This window comes from Macaca mulatta, chromosome 8 (genome assembly GCF_049350105.2).
Source record: "Macaca mulatta isolate MMU2019108-1 chromosome 8, T2T-MMU8v2.0, whole genome shotgun sequence".
Classification (NCBI taxonomy): Eukaryota; Metazoa; Chordata; class Mammalia; order Primates; family Cercopithecidae; genus Macaca; species Macaca mulatta.
In genome coordinates, this window is record NC_133413.1 from 132,027,965 (window position 1) to 132,042,550 (window position 14,586).

Below are 14,586 nucleotides of genomic sequence, written 5' to 3' on the forward strand. Positions count from 1 at the left end.
GTAATGATAATTAAGCAGTCTCTCTCCTCTCTCTCTGGTTTTCCAGATTTCCAAACCACACCAATTTTGGGGATTTCTACGTAATAATAAGTAACATTAAATGACGTATTATTTTTTACCAACAATCATTTTTTTAACCCCCCCTTCCTAAATTCATACCATTATAATCAGGAAAACAAAGTTCCCCCTTCCCTTAGAAAAAAAGGCAATTATCTTATCAAAAATATTTTATTTACAAAAAATTAATTATACTATACATCCTATGCTGGAAATACATTGAATAATTGCTAAAATAAATACAGGCAATTAATTCAACTTTTTATAAGAATGAGAGAATTTGACATTTGAATGTTATCAAAGCTTAACTTAGAACATAAATAGTTAAAAAGGCAAACTCAAGTTTTCGTCTCATTTATTGGCATGGTGTGATTGTTTCCCACAAGCTCTCCAATCAGTGAGAGTGTTGAGTTTCAGAAGATGTACCTTTTTGTACTCTGAAGGTAGAATGTGCAGCTTTTTCTTAGGCAGGATAGATGTAACATAGATGACTGCAGAAAAAAAGAGGCAGAAAGGCAGGAAGCCCATTTTTTTTTTAACACTTCTCCATGTGTCTCTGCCTCACCATAATGCTGTTTATTCAATTATTCATATATTCTGTTCAACACAGGTCTACACAGCACCAGCTACAATGCAAGGTCAATCGTGTAAAAAAATAAAACTGGATAATGGAGGCCTTGTAGTAACTATATTAGCCAAGTTCAGAGTATTTGGTTCAATAATTTTTATATGTGCCAATCATTGATATACTCATTAAACCTTGATGTCACTTTTACTGTGTAGACATTTTTATACAGGTCCAGAACAGGAAATAGGAAGCGATGATCTGTATAATTTAGAAAAAAAATTCCTCATTTTAAAGTAAAAGAGGATAGATACTTGGTGATTCGATCTGCCAATTTTGAATTTATGTGTTTTATAATTTATCCAACTCACCTGTGTAAACATTATACTAACATGTAAAGTGAACTGGCAAGTTGAAAAAAAAAAAGACAGGCAAAACATGTTCAATGTATAGGTAGGACCCAGTAAATTCAGGCCACAGAACAAAACCTTTGATAAACTGCATTGTATGTGTCCAAATTATACAGATAATTTCTCCACTTTCCACTTGAGTTGGTTTGGGAAAACAATGCGAGAATCTCCAAAGATTATTCACCTTTGATACCCATGTTTCGTCCAGTGCTGGATGCCTACTGTTTTCTTTCAAAGACTATCATTCCCTTTTTAAAAAAATCTTATGAAAAAATTGCACTGCCTTTGGCCTTGATATTCAATGATTTTTTTTAACGTACACACGAAAGTGTGTATTTTTACTTCCAAAGTGTGACAGGTATATTGGCCTTTTGTAAAAGAAATAAAAACAAAAAGTTAAAATGTTAAAAGTTTAAATACTTTTTTCACAGAAATAAACTATTCAATTTTAAAAGGTAGAGAGAGAGAAACATTTTATTCTTTCTATCATAAACATCAGTCAACCAAGCTTCACATTTTGGGCAGGATTTTTTAAGTATAAATTTTTTAAGAACTTACTTTATTTTAAAAAAGGAAGAACAGGTTTATTTTGGCAGAGAAGTAAAATATAGAATATGCAAAATTTGTCTTTAAGATTGGCATACAAAATTTAAAAACACAGTACAATTATATCAAAATACAGCACAGCCAACGGCCTTTAAAACTTCCTTTGGCATTTCATTTGGTAAAGTTAAAGAGAAAATTCTTCCTTAAAAAAAAAATTATCTATCAAAACAGTCCATAAGTTAGGTTGTATAGGTTGAAAGAACTTTTCCTTGAGTTTCCAAAATCCTTTTCTTCCATGATAACCCACATAAAGCATGGCTAGTGAGGTATATAGGGCAAAACACTTTCAGGCGGATGCACAGTAAAGAAAAAGTGCATAAACAAAGAATTCATCCCATTTTCATAGAAATAACAGGTTAAATCTGAGTTTCTTCTTGTTGATGTATTGTTTTACTTTGGCAGAATGAAAATAAACCCACATAAATGTCTTTGTTCAAGTCCCAGCAGCAGTGATATGTCTCCTTTGGTGGCATTATCTGATGCCACAATACTATACAGCCCCTAGAGGAACTAAGGTGTTGTGTGTGACTGCAAACGTCAAACCATGGAAGATCATACATCAAGCACCATGTCATACTGTTGTCCCTTCTTCCGCCTGCCACACTTGTTGATGAGAACAACATACAGCGTCAAAAGCATGACCCAATAGCATGCATAGAGCAACGTTCCAACAATGAGAACTGTCTGTTTGGATTCTGAAAATGGCCTTTTAGATTCCTTATAAATGGTGAAAATCACACCACCCAGGAGGATTGTAAACCAAACTGACACTGGAATGAGTCCTATGAAATTAACCACAATGGTTTTCCTTCCTGATGTGCCCCACCCAGCTTTGTTTATTGTTGCAATTGCAAACATCTTGGCGGGAAGTAAACTTGACATGTATAACACTGAGTAGAGAGACATGAAGACCATGACGATATTTCCTCTAAGGCAGCTGGCAAAAGATGATTTTATGAGACCTACTAGCTGGACAGTTAACAAGAAGAGGAGAATGTTCCAAATTTTACCCCGGTAGAAGAGCTGGATTACTGTGGCAATGAGAAAGAAAGGAAAGAATCCAGTGATAATCGCTTCATAGGTCATCCACAAGTGATGTTTGTGAAACCACATTGCATTGTACAGCCATTCTCGGAAGTAGGACTTGCTCCAACGGGTCTGCTGGTTCAGCCATCTGAGATATTCTATAGGTGTTTCAGTAAGGCACTTGGATCGAGCTGTGTATTTTGTTGCATAGCCCAGACTCAGCACCCGGTTCGTGAGATGCCTGTCATCACCAAAGCTACACTGGTTGCCCATAAATTCTTGATTGTACCAATCTTCCACAAACTCATGCAACAAGGAGTTTCTGTACATTCCCAGAGGTCCACTAATGCACTGGACACACCCAAAATAAGACTGACAGGCCCTTTCTATATTAAAAGCCATCCAGTATCTCACACTGCTGAGGAATGAGATCCAGGAATCATACTTGTTTAAAATCTGCAAGAAGAAAAACATAAGTAAAAGGTAAGCTTTAGCTAAAAATTCCAGCAAAACCTGTTCCATCCTGAGGTAACTACCTGGAGTAAGATTTGTTATTTTATTCTCCTATTTTGGCATCCTTCCTCTTTTTGGTGTGGTTATTTTATGTTTTCTCTGATTCTCTGATTCTGTTACTAATTTGTTACGTTGTATGCATGTGTTGCGATTCTTTGATGGTGAATATCTTTTTCTGTTTCATCCTCTATCCTCTTTCTGCTATTCTTATTCTGTTTGTTGTGTTATCATATTGAGATATTTATTTATTTAGAGATGGAGTCTCTATTTATTTAGAGACTGCACTCCAGTCTGTCACCCAGACTGGAGTGCAGTGGCATGATCTCGGCTCACTGCAACCTCCACCTCCCTGGTTCAAGCGATTCTCCTGCCTCAGCCTCCCCGGTAGCTGGGGACTACAGGTGGGTGCCACCAGGCCTGGCTAATTTTTGTATTTTTAGTAGAGATGGGGTTTTGCCATATTGGCCAGGCTCGTCTTGCTTCTGACCTCAGGTGATCTGCCCACCTTGGCCTCCCAAAGTGCTGGGATTACAGGCGTGAGCCACCGTGCCCGGCCAAATTGAGATTTTTTTTTTAGGCTTTAGTTCTCAATTCCTAAACTCTTTTCTCCCAGGCACTCTTTCATAACATCTAAGATATGAATGTTTTTGGGTCCCAGTTCCTCCTGTGCTGGTTAATTTCAAACTGATCCTATCCTTGGCTATTAATTTTCCTCTCCTTTATCCATGCTTTTTGGCAATACCAGCAATAGGAGAGTTTCCCATGACCTTCCTGCAAAATTTGAATCGTGAAATAATGCTTTATATAAAGGCTATTGAAAATTATCAGCTTTTTTGGCAATATTTCTAAATTCTCTCCTCTGTCTCAATTTTGTTCAGTTTTCGTCTGGATTTTGTAAGCTTCCTTTTCTTTAAAATCACCAGGCTATTTTTATGTCCCTTCTAATGTAATTTCTTTGCCTTTGCTATCAAACTACATATCTAAAATGGGTTATACAGCCAGATAATATCTAAATTTTAAAGTCTATTTTCCATGTGCTTTCTTACCTTTTGCTAAAGTCTAACCTCATATTTGCAAGGCAATCTTATTTTAATCTTCACATATTTTCACATATTCATTTTTCCAAATGTCAAATTATCTCCATTAATATTTGTTTCATTGTTTCTTCATCAATAGCAAATGATGAACAATATTGGAAAACCACTTATCCGTTCTTTGCCTCTCTCACTAGTATAAATTTGAGTCGCTGTTTTTTTTTTATTCCTTTTTGACTCAGATTTTTTTTTTTAATCAACCACATATGGATCATCCTTTAGGTATATAGGTATAAGATATATATCAATTTCTTACCATACTTCTGTTTCTTTTTTCTTTTTTTTCCAGACCGAGTCTTACCCTGTCACCCAGGCTGAAGTGCAGGAGCATGATCTCGGCTCATTGCAACCTCCACCTCCCAGGTCCAAGTAATTCTCCTGTCTCAGCCTCCCAAGGAGCTGGGACTACAGTCATACGCCACCATGCCCAGCTAATTTTTGTATTTTTAGTAGGGATAGGGTTTCACCATATTGGTCAGGCTGGTCTCAAACTCCTGACCTCAGGTGATCCACCTGCCTCAGCCTCCCAAAGTGCTGGGATTACAGGTGTGAGCCACTGCATCTGGCTCATACTTCTATTTCTTAATCCTTGTAATGAAATAATTTTTAGCAGAACATGAAATATTAAGTTATGGCCCAAAGATAGATGGTGGAAATCATTACACATTTATTTTAACTTGCATATAACTTATCAGCTACTACAGAAATGGGTTATACCCCAGGACTAAGCAAGAAAGTTCTAAATTATATTTCAATTTACATAGGAAAAGAGGCAGTGAAGCAGATCCAAGGTACATTTCAATGTGTCTCAAGCACCAAGAACAACACCTGGCACAGAGTTAGTGTTTAATAAATGTATGTTCAATGAGTAAAAGTGCTCTTAAAAGTGTTTCATGCAAAAAAAAAAAAAATGAAGCCATGTACCTGGACATCTCCCCCAACACCTCCAACCATAGGATCTTCTTCTAAAACTTTTACCATCTCCACAGATGAGGCTGGGTCAAGCATAGTATCTGAATCACAAACCTGCAAAGAAGAAAATGAAAAATGAGTTAAAGAACTATAAATACATGCCCTGTAGTCAAAATTTCGCATACATACTGTGTTCTCATCTTACTGTCACAAGGCCTCAGTAACAGACATATGATGGTGATAACAGAGGCCTTGTTATATATCATGGCCAACACAAAGAGCCTATTTTTCAGCAAACTCAATATTTAAGTTAATGGTATTGCTGGGTAGAACAGCTGAAGTGATGTGCTAAGTATGACTTGTAGCGTGATCAACTTGTCCCAGTTTGCCATACATGCTCCCCATTTTGTCAATGAAAGTCTCACATCCCAGGTAACCTCCAGTCCTGGCAAACTGTAATGGGTGGTCCCCCTAGAGGTCTGTTTAAGGAAAAAAAAATGTTTTTTAGTTACCTTCAATAAGCCTTTTAGGCTTTTTTGTCTTTCAGGTCTGAATGGTAAGAAAATTCTATGACGTTATTGAAAGGGAGACATATTTAATGATTTTACCTTTCATTTTAATATGGTAAATAAATGACAAGACAGCAATTCTCCTACATAGGATTGTGTAATTCTAAAGCAATAGTATAGCTCTAAAGATTATATAGTTCTAAAGTTTATATGACCTGGGCTTAGCAAATGACACTGCATCAGGAAGGTAATTTGCAGGACCTTCAACACCTTTTTATTCTAAAGTATTAAGTGTTCGTCTAGCCCTCTGAATTTAAAAGTGGATATAAATCACTTTAAGCTATTCTGGAAATGCCCATTGTTGTTTTTAAACACAATCTTTCTATGAGCCAAACAAAAGCAAGTCTGAAACCAGACCAACCACAACTTCAAGAAAATTGTTGGAATTAGTTTATAACTGTGTATTCCTAACAGACATTTCTATTGGAGGCTCAAGGGCACAGGGCTATAAACTGTGCTTTTCTTTCCAGACTGATTTCCAAATCAATTGAAAAATTAAACAGAAGAATAACAAAGCAAATGGAAAACCAGACTATTACCTGTACACTTACAAAGCTGATATGGAGAATAGGGCTTTATATGTGGAAAAGTGGGCTTCATAATTCTATTTCCCAGAATTACTCAGTCCTGGAGACTTTACTCAGTCCCAGAGAAGCTCTCAGTGGGACTAGCCTCCTGCAGATACAGTGTATGGCCCTTCAAAAGGTACAGCTGATACCTGTTCCTGGGGAATTGTCCACTCCCAAAAGCCAGGCAGAAAGAGCTGGGCTTCCCCTTATTCCTTCCACACTCACTAATAAGATTAAGTCATTCCTTTTCTCTTAGGAAAGGAGTGAGACAGCTGGAAAAGGCTGGTGGGTTATACCTGCCAATGGAGCTTCCTCCATATGATCAGAGAAAATCAGAAATAGAAAAAAAGTAGGAAAAAAAAGTCCCCATCTCTCTATCCCTGCAACATTCACTAATTGGACATACTATTTTCTGCTGAATGCTACGAAGTCTTAACAAATATAAATTGATCAGAATTGTCATGTGATTAATCAGCCTGACATCCCCATTCAATGAATGGCATGATTGGCAGAGACTGAGTATTTATTATCTGCAATTCCCATTATTCTGCCATCAAGTCTGACTATACTGGTCAGACTGAATCAAGATTTAGCCAATTTTTAAAATATCAAAATAAATTATTTAACAGTTCTGCAAACTACTCTATAAACATAGTATTTCAGCCTGAGCAACAAAGTGAGACCCTGTCTCACAGAAAATAGTGTTTGATATGCCAGTTTTGAATTAAAAAAAAAAGAAATTAACCAATTAGTTGAAGCATAAAGTCTCAGAATTAAAGGGGACTCTAGATAATGTAGCATGAGTCCCTCACATTAGTAACTAAGGAATCCCAACATTTTTAAAAGCATCTAGGCTGGGTGCAGTGGCTAACACCTGTGTTATGAAGAGCCGTGGGAAGCCAAGGCAGGGGGATTGTTTGAGCCCAGGAGTTTGAGACCAGCCTGGGCAACACAGCAAGACCCCATCTCAAAAAAATAATAAAATAAAATAAAAAATAAAAGTATCTACTTCAATTTTACTAATAGCTTTTTTATTTTTCTGAAAAGGTTTCATGTTAATGAAGAATGCTGGTGAAAATAGCAATTTAAATGCATTATTGGAAATTATAATGTGTGGAGTATATGGGGCATCAGAAAGTGAACCTATCACCCTTCTAGGTTTAATTATAGCAATTGTGGCGTTAACTTTTTAAAACTTTATTCTCCTTATTTAGAAGCACTCATTTTCTAAATGAAACCCTAATGATTATTTTTGTCATTCCATTTAGGTTCAGCATAGTCTCACTTATTTTAAGAAAAAAAAAATCAGGCAGAAGCTAGGCATTCGTTTTTCATTATAAAAAAACAGAATTTTACTGACACTTGGGTTTGTATCCAAGCATCCCAAGTCTCCAGAACCTAGAATAATTCCCCCGAAAGTAATGTTTTGCCTCTCCCATGCCCTGTCTATCCCTGGTTTGTATGTGGCTACGAGCTGGGCAGCAGGTCTGTGATGAGGCTAGAAAAAGGTGAAGGAAGAAAGTCTAACTCATCTTTAACCTCCAGCATCCTGATTTTTATGACCACACCCACCTCTGTTGACTCAAGCTGGAAAAGGTAAAACCAGGCTAAAATAAGACTAAAAACAACAGGAAGGGGGCAATCCAGAGTTAATGTTCAAATAACTCCGTCTGCTTGTGAGCACAAGCAAGCCAGGAGAACTGCCTCTTTGAAATGACTACACTGGAACCAAATTTATGAAGTTCTGCATATTTAAATTGGTTCCTGCCCCTCCCAATTTCCAATAGCAGAGTGCCAGAAGTTCTCTGAGAGAGATTGTTCACATGGTGAATGTAGCTGTATCAGAAAGAAAAGCTCAGAAATCTCTTGGGAAAGGGTTTATTATCAAGGGATTGAACAGCTTTAAAATTTTTCAACTTCTGGATGCTGTTTGGTGATAGAATGCCAGCTAGAAAGTCATGGTCTTTGACAGTTTGTGAAAGCATGTGTATTCACGGACACAAGGGAATTTACTCAGTAGGGTGTAAAGAGCATAACTTTTGCCCTTCTTAATTCCATACAGCAAGAAGAGGCTTTCTAGCCATCTCCTCACTCATCAATAACAAGAATGTAGTTTCGTGAATGTCAGCTAGTTATCCCTGGATTAGAATCTGTGGGAGACATGCACCAGTTCAAGGAGAACTGAACCTCGCATAAGGAAAAACTACAGGACAGGATTTGCACACAGGAAAGAGAACAAACTGAAACATCTTTTTGGCCACACTAAGTGCATCAGTGTAATTTGTTGAAACCACATGATCCCTAGTTATAAGATTTCTCACTAGAAGATACGGAAATGAAGCAAGTCACCAACTTTTGAGTAAATGAAACACGTCAAGACGAGAACACATTATTTAGAAGAACCAGCCACCTCAGTCTTAACCACAGAATCATCCACTAAATTGCATAAGACCATCACTCTTCGTGCCTCACTACTCCAGCCAAGAGTTAATTCCCTCCATTTCCTCCCTATCTAAAACAGGGATTGGCAAACCAAGGCCTACTGGTCAAGTCTAGACTGCCACCGGTCTTCATATGGGTCATGGGCCAAGAATGGTTTTACATTATTCAATAGTTGAAAAAAAATCAAAAAGAATATTTTGTGACACATGAGAATTATATAAAATTAAAATTTTAGTGTCATAAATAAGCTTTTATTGGAATTCAGCCTTTCCTGCTCATTTACTTACTATTTATGGCTGCTTTTAATCCTGCAACAGCAAAATTGGCTAGTTACAACAGAGACCATATAGCCTGCAAAGCCTAATATTTACTATTTAGCCTTTTATGAGCAAAGTTTGCCAACCCTGGGTTCAAAATAACTGGTTACAGGAGGAAGGTTCTGCTTTCTTAAAAATAACAGTGAAGTTGAGATTAAATATGTTTGAAGCCCAATTTTAATTTAGTAGATTTTGCAAAAGCTGTCTCCATCTCCCTGTGTTAGGAAAAGCCTGAAATATAGGATATTAATAAATTAGATTTTCTTCAGCCAAGATTTTGCCTATTACAAGAGCAAGTACCACATGAACAAACTCAAATTTATCTGGAAGCCATCTATAGCATTCCTGTCTGTTCTAATTTATCTCACTAATCTTAGAGTTAATTTATCTCACAACAATCTAAATAAAAATCTCCTGCAGAAATACTATTATCTATTCCACCAGATGCCTTTCAAATTTTAAGATCCAAGTCTAAAATGCCAAATCTCCATGTTTTACTTTTAATGTCTTCTTTTTTCAGACTGATGGATCTCCTCACTTCCTCCCATACCACTTCAAAGGGCATTGACAGCTAACACAGCAAGAGAGAAATCTTAATTACTCTGGCTGCCTTCAATGAGGAAACAGGTTGAAAATAAATCAAAACTTTTTCTTTGGCTACTGGCTTCACCTTTTTCCTGCTTGTAAGGCTTAACCCTTCATCTTAACCTTCACCCTTCATCTTAACCTTGACCCAGTGAGACTATCTCTAGAATGTGTAGAATTTGTTCTTGGTTCCTCCCACAACTTAATCCAAAAGTAAATAGAAATTCTGCATTCCCCCCACCCACCGCAGCCCAATTTCTCTAGTAAAAAGGGGTAATGGCAGGAACAAAAAATTCCACAAATACTTACTTAGTAAATACAAGATGTTACCATTCCCCCTGAACTCCTACCAGTACAACCTCAGAGCAAACATACTACTGAAACAAACAAACAAAAAAAGTACTATATAAGGCCTTGGAATCAAATTCATCTGGATCCCAATCCACCATTAACAAGTTATGTAAACTTGGACTGGTTTCTTCACTACAGACTCCTTACCTCCTGAGCTTCCATTCTGTAGGTGAAAAATATGGTTAATCATACCTACACCTCATAAGTTTGTTGTAATGGTTAGTTAATAAGATAATGATTGTAAAGCTCTTAATAATGGCTAGCTCATATAAATGCTCAATAAATGGAACTCATATATACTAAAAAGTAGGCCACAATACATGCAAGATTTGGGGGAAACAAAACAGTGAGGACAGAAGTTGACTTTACAATGATGGAATATTATACACAATTTAACATTTCTCATACAACCAAAAAAAAAAAATCCAAAGCTCTAGTGCATGTTCATTAATTATATTACAACAAACTTCTAAGACTTTATCAAGATTGTATAACTTTATTTTTTAATCTTGATTTTCTATTTATATGAATTCTAGATGAATAGAATTTACATATAAACATAGCTAAGTTAAGCAGCCTCAAATTAAGCAGCAAATGCAAAATCATAAAATCTAAACATTTTAGAGCTATAAATCTTTTTGAAATTAATGAATAAAACCATTCCAGAAAAAAAAAAAGTCCTCAATGAAAAACATCATCTTTCCTTTGTGAAGGGAACAGGGGATGGGGAGGAGGTTCTTCTCTTGTAGTAATTTGGTTTATGGTACAGGATCTCAAATCTAGCCAACAGAAAGCCTTTACGTCATAGACACCTATGCAGTTTGGTACTTCACTGTAATTCTTCTTAAAAGGAATTAGGAATATACAAGCATTCCTTAGTAGAATGAATTATCCAAATTATTATAAAATAATTCCTGCCTTCCGACAACCAATCTCTTCCAATTATTAAAGTGAAAAAAAAGGAGTCATTTGGTTATTCTCTTTTCCTTTCTAGGAAAGTTGAAAATGAGCGAAAGTTATAAGAGGTGCAAAACAAAGGTGAGGAGCCAACTGGCAAAGTGAGAAACCAAATGCTGTCACCTCTAAGGCTTAAACCATGAAGGACCCTTATTCCAAATGTTTGAAATTCTCATTCTAAAGAAGAGAATCAGGAAAGCTCATAATGGTGCCCTTAAATCAAGATTTATATTCGAGAAGCAATCTGGGGGAAAAAGGCAGATTAAAAGTGAGAGTGAGAAACATAACAGTAACCGACAAATGAAAATTCTGATATCGCTTTTTCTTTTGATCTTGCTCTAGCAGAGCTTCAGGATGTTGCCAGATAGAATTAAGATGTCAGAAGAATTACACCAATACTGACTTAACAATCTTGAGCTGAAGGAGATCTTAGAGATCATCTGGTCTACTACCTCAATGGATGATTCATTAAGGCCAGGACCACAGCAGGTAAACAACAAAGTTGGGTACAGAATTCAGATTTCCTCATTCCTATTTCAGTGAGCTCTTAGCCTTATCCTCCAAAATGAAAGACACAAATAAACTTACTATTCTCAATAGTGGCCCGCAGAATATTTCAGTTGCTCAGGCTTTCTATACAGAACAGAACAGGAACCAGTCAAATGTTATACACAGTTGATTATCATTATTTATGGTAGTTATATTACATAAAGTTGCCAGGAACATTGAACTGGAAAATGCTGAAAATGTGCTTCTAGCAGAAACACAGGGCTAGGTTCCTCCGAACCTCTGGCCACAACATTTTTGACAACACATAATCTTGTTTTACCTATGCTTCTGTTTATATGTACCTTATTTAATATACATACGGTTGGTTCATTAATATTGAACTCATGTCCAACAGCATGGTATCTCATGCCTAAAGGAAATTCATCTGCACAAGGTGTATCAGTCTTCTTGTGCTTAGGAGCGCTAGATAGCATTTCAGCATTACAGTTCGAGGCCATGTTAAACAGCTACACCGCCAAGGAAAAGCACAAAAAAGGGGAAAATGTGGCACTAAAGAGACCATGAAGAGGATAATTGTTTACAGTATAAAAGCTGAAACAAGAAGCCAAAGCATCACCTTGTTTGACCTCAGCTGGAACATGCACACTGGACAAGTCAAATTTTTTGCCATTGTGTGCTTGTTAGCAAATGATCACCTAATGACTGCAATTATTGATTTTAGGGTTACAAGTACATTTTACCAAGTAGACAAATTTACAAATACAGAATCCAGTAATAATCACAGTCAACTCTACTGTTAATAATAAAGCCTTACTTTTTTCCAACTCAGAGAATTCTGGATATGTAGAATGCTATGAGATTAAATCAATAATCACATTTCCTCCTATAATCTTCCAGCTTAGAAGATGTTCTTATTTGTTATATATTTTCTACCTAGGAAGTCCCTCATGCACACATCAGGGGATTTTTTTGTTTTCCTTTGTCTCATAGACTGGTGGCCACTTGAATTGTAATATGCATGTTCAGTAAGAGTTAGGAATAAAGCAATTATATAATCAAGACATCAATATATTTTAAGTTTTCTGATACCATTACATTAAAAAAGATAAAAAATTAACATAATCCCAAAGTGTTCTAAAAACAAGGGAAAAATAGAAAAATATACATTGGAAAGTGTCAATTGGTTGGTATTTGTTTAAGATAACTTTAATTTTGCTTATTGTACTTTTTTAATACTTTTGAAACATGCTGCCATAAGCCTGTGTTACTTTTGTAAATAAAAAAGCCAATATAAACACTACTTCAAAGAGGTACACCAAACTTTTGTCCAACACTAAGCCATACGCAGAACAGGTCAGAATCTACCCATTTTTTAAAACAAAGTTTCTCTAGAAAATACACTGACTATGAATTTTAAAAATCTTGCTCATTCTCCTTTAAAAAAAATTCATTCCCTTCAACTCTTTTTTTTTTTTTTTCCTTTTTTTGAGACAGGGCCTTGCTGTGTTACCCAGGCTGGCATGATAATGGCTCAGTATAGCCTCGACCTCCTGGACTCTAGTAATCCTTCCACCTCAGCCTCCCAAGTAGCTAGGACCAGAGATGTGTACCACCAAGTCCAGCTAATTTTTTTTTTTTTTTTTTTTTTGTAGAGATGAGGTCTCCCTATGTTGCCTAGGCTGGTCTCGAACTTCTGGGCTCAAGCAATCCTCCCGCCTTGGCCTCTTAAAGCACTGCCCTTATAGGCATGAGCCACCACACTGGCCCTCCTTAACTTCTTTTCTCAATTTATTTTTTCCCTTCTGTTTTCTATCTTCATCTCTGAAAGCACCCATGAGCATCATCAGATAAATTTGCTACCACACTGGGTTTCTCCTTGACTACTGACTCCCTCACTGCTCTATGTCAGCATTAATTATTTGAACAGCTACAAGGCTGAGAGAGCAGTCAGTAGAGAAGACTAGAGATGAAAGCTGAGACAGATAGAGTTAGAGCTGGTAACTGAGAAAGCTTTATTCCCGAGGAGACAAGAGGAAGCAGGTCCAGTGGTCTCAAGGGCATAGATCAAAAGTATAACCTTGAAACAAGAAGTGAGGTTGGATACTCTTGAAACAGTTTAAGAAGAGAGTAAAGATGATCTTGACAGCATTCAGAATCAGTACTTTTGACTTTCTCCTTAATAAGAGGCAAGGTCATCTGTTAGTAGTTAAGCAGAGAGGAGTTTGGATAGGGTTTTGGGAAAGTGGTGAAGGTATGAAATAATAGGCTATGAAAGCAATAAGCAAGACATCTATTCAAGACCAAGTGAAAAGAGTGCTGAAGAGTGCCAAGGATTCGGCTGCAACTGGAAACCAATCCTTTTGGCCATCTCTCTCCACAGTTAAGCAGAATTCTCCAGCAAGTTTGTGAGCATGGTCACTTTCTTGCCCAGCCCCCACTTTCTCTTGCGTATTACCACCTGACCTTCACTTCCTTCTTTCCCTAACCAGCCTGCACTCCAAGTTCCATCACTTGTAATGCTTAGCAGCCAACATCCTCAAACCCTTTTTCCCTTGTCTTTCTGCGGTTTCTGCTTTGTAATGCTCAAACCCTGGGTCAGTCAGAATAGAAGATGGCAGTGTTTAGTGTTGTGGATTGAACCTTAGGAAATTGCCATTTTTACAGGTCAAATATGGTTAAATATCGGGGGATTTACTGAGGAATGGAAAGATGGAATTACCAGTTTCAGAATGCTAAGACATTTGTACTCCTGTGTGAGTGCTTGGAACTGGCTGAGAGTCCCAGAAGGCATCAGGGCCCAGTTAAGAGCCGCTGGTCGGGTCAGTATATCTGGAGACTTCCCCTATCTCAGCCTGGAGGAAGAAAAGTTCTCAAGCCTAATTAGGGCTCTAGCAGGAGCCCTACTCTAATATTTCATATTTTGTATTATTTTTTTCCTGGACAGGCACAGCATAAAGTTGTCAAGGATACAAACAAATTCAAAACAAAAATGATGGGAGAAGAGGGTTTGGGAGGAGCAGGTTTAAAGAAAAGGAAGAAAAAACCCATACAACGAGGCCTTGATTAGAAATGACAAATGTGGCAATTGTTTTAACTAAAAGAC

General features: G+C 37.0%; 1 protein-coding gene across 1 annotated transcript in view; it reads right to left on the reverse strand.

Moving 5' to 3' along the window:
* Nucleotides 1–214: 214 nt before the first annotated feature.
* The window catches only part of HAS2 (hyaluronan synthase 2), a 28,689-nt gene continuing 14,317 nt past the window's right edge, over nt 215–14,586 (reverse strand). The window contains exons 3-4 of the mRNA XM_001098841.5: nt 5,196–5,297; nt 215–3,120 (exon numbers count right to left, since the gene is read on the reverse strand). Of these exons, the coding sequence (XP_001098841.1) occupies nt 2,191–3,120; nt 5,196–5,297 (1,032 nt within the window). The 3' untranslated portion in view covers nt 215–2,190. The remainder of the gene's footprint in view (nt 3,121–5,195; nt 5,298–14,586) is intronic.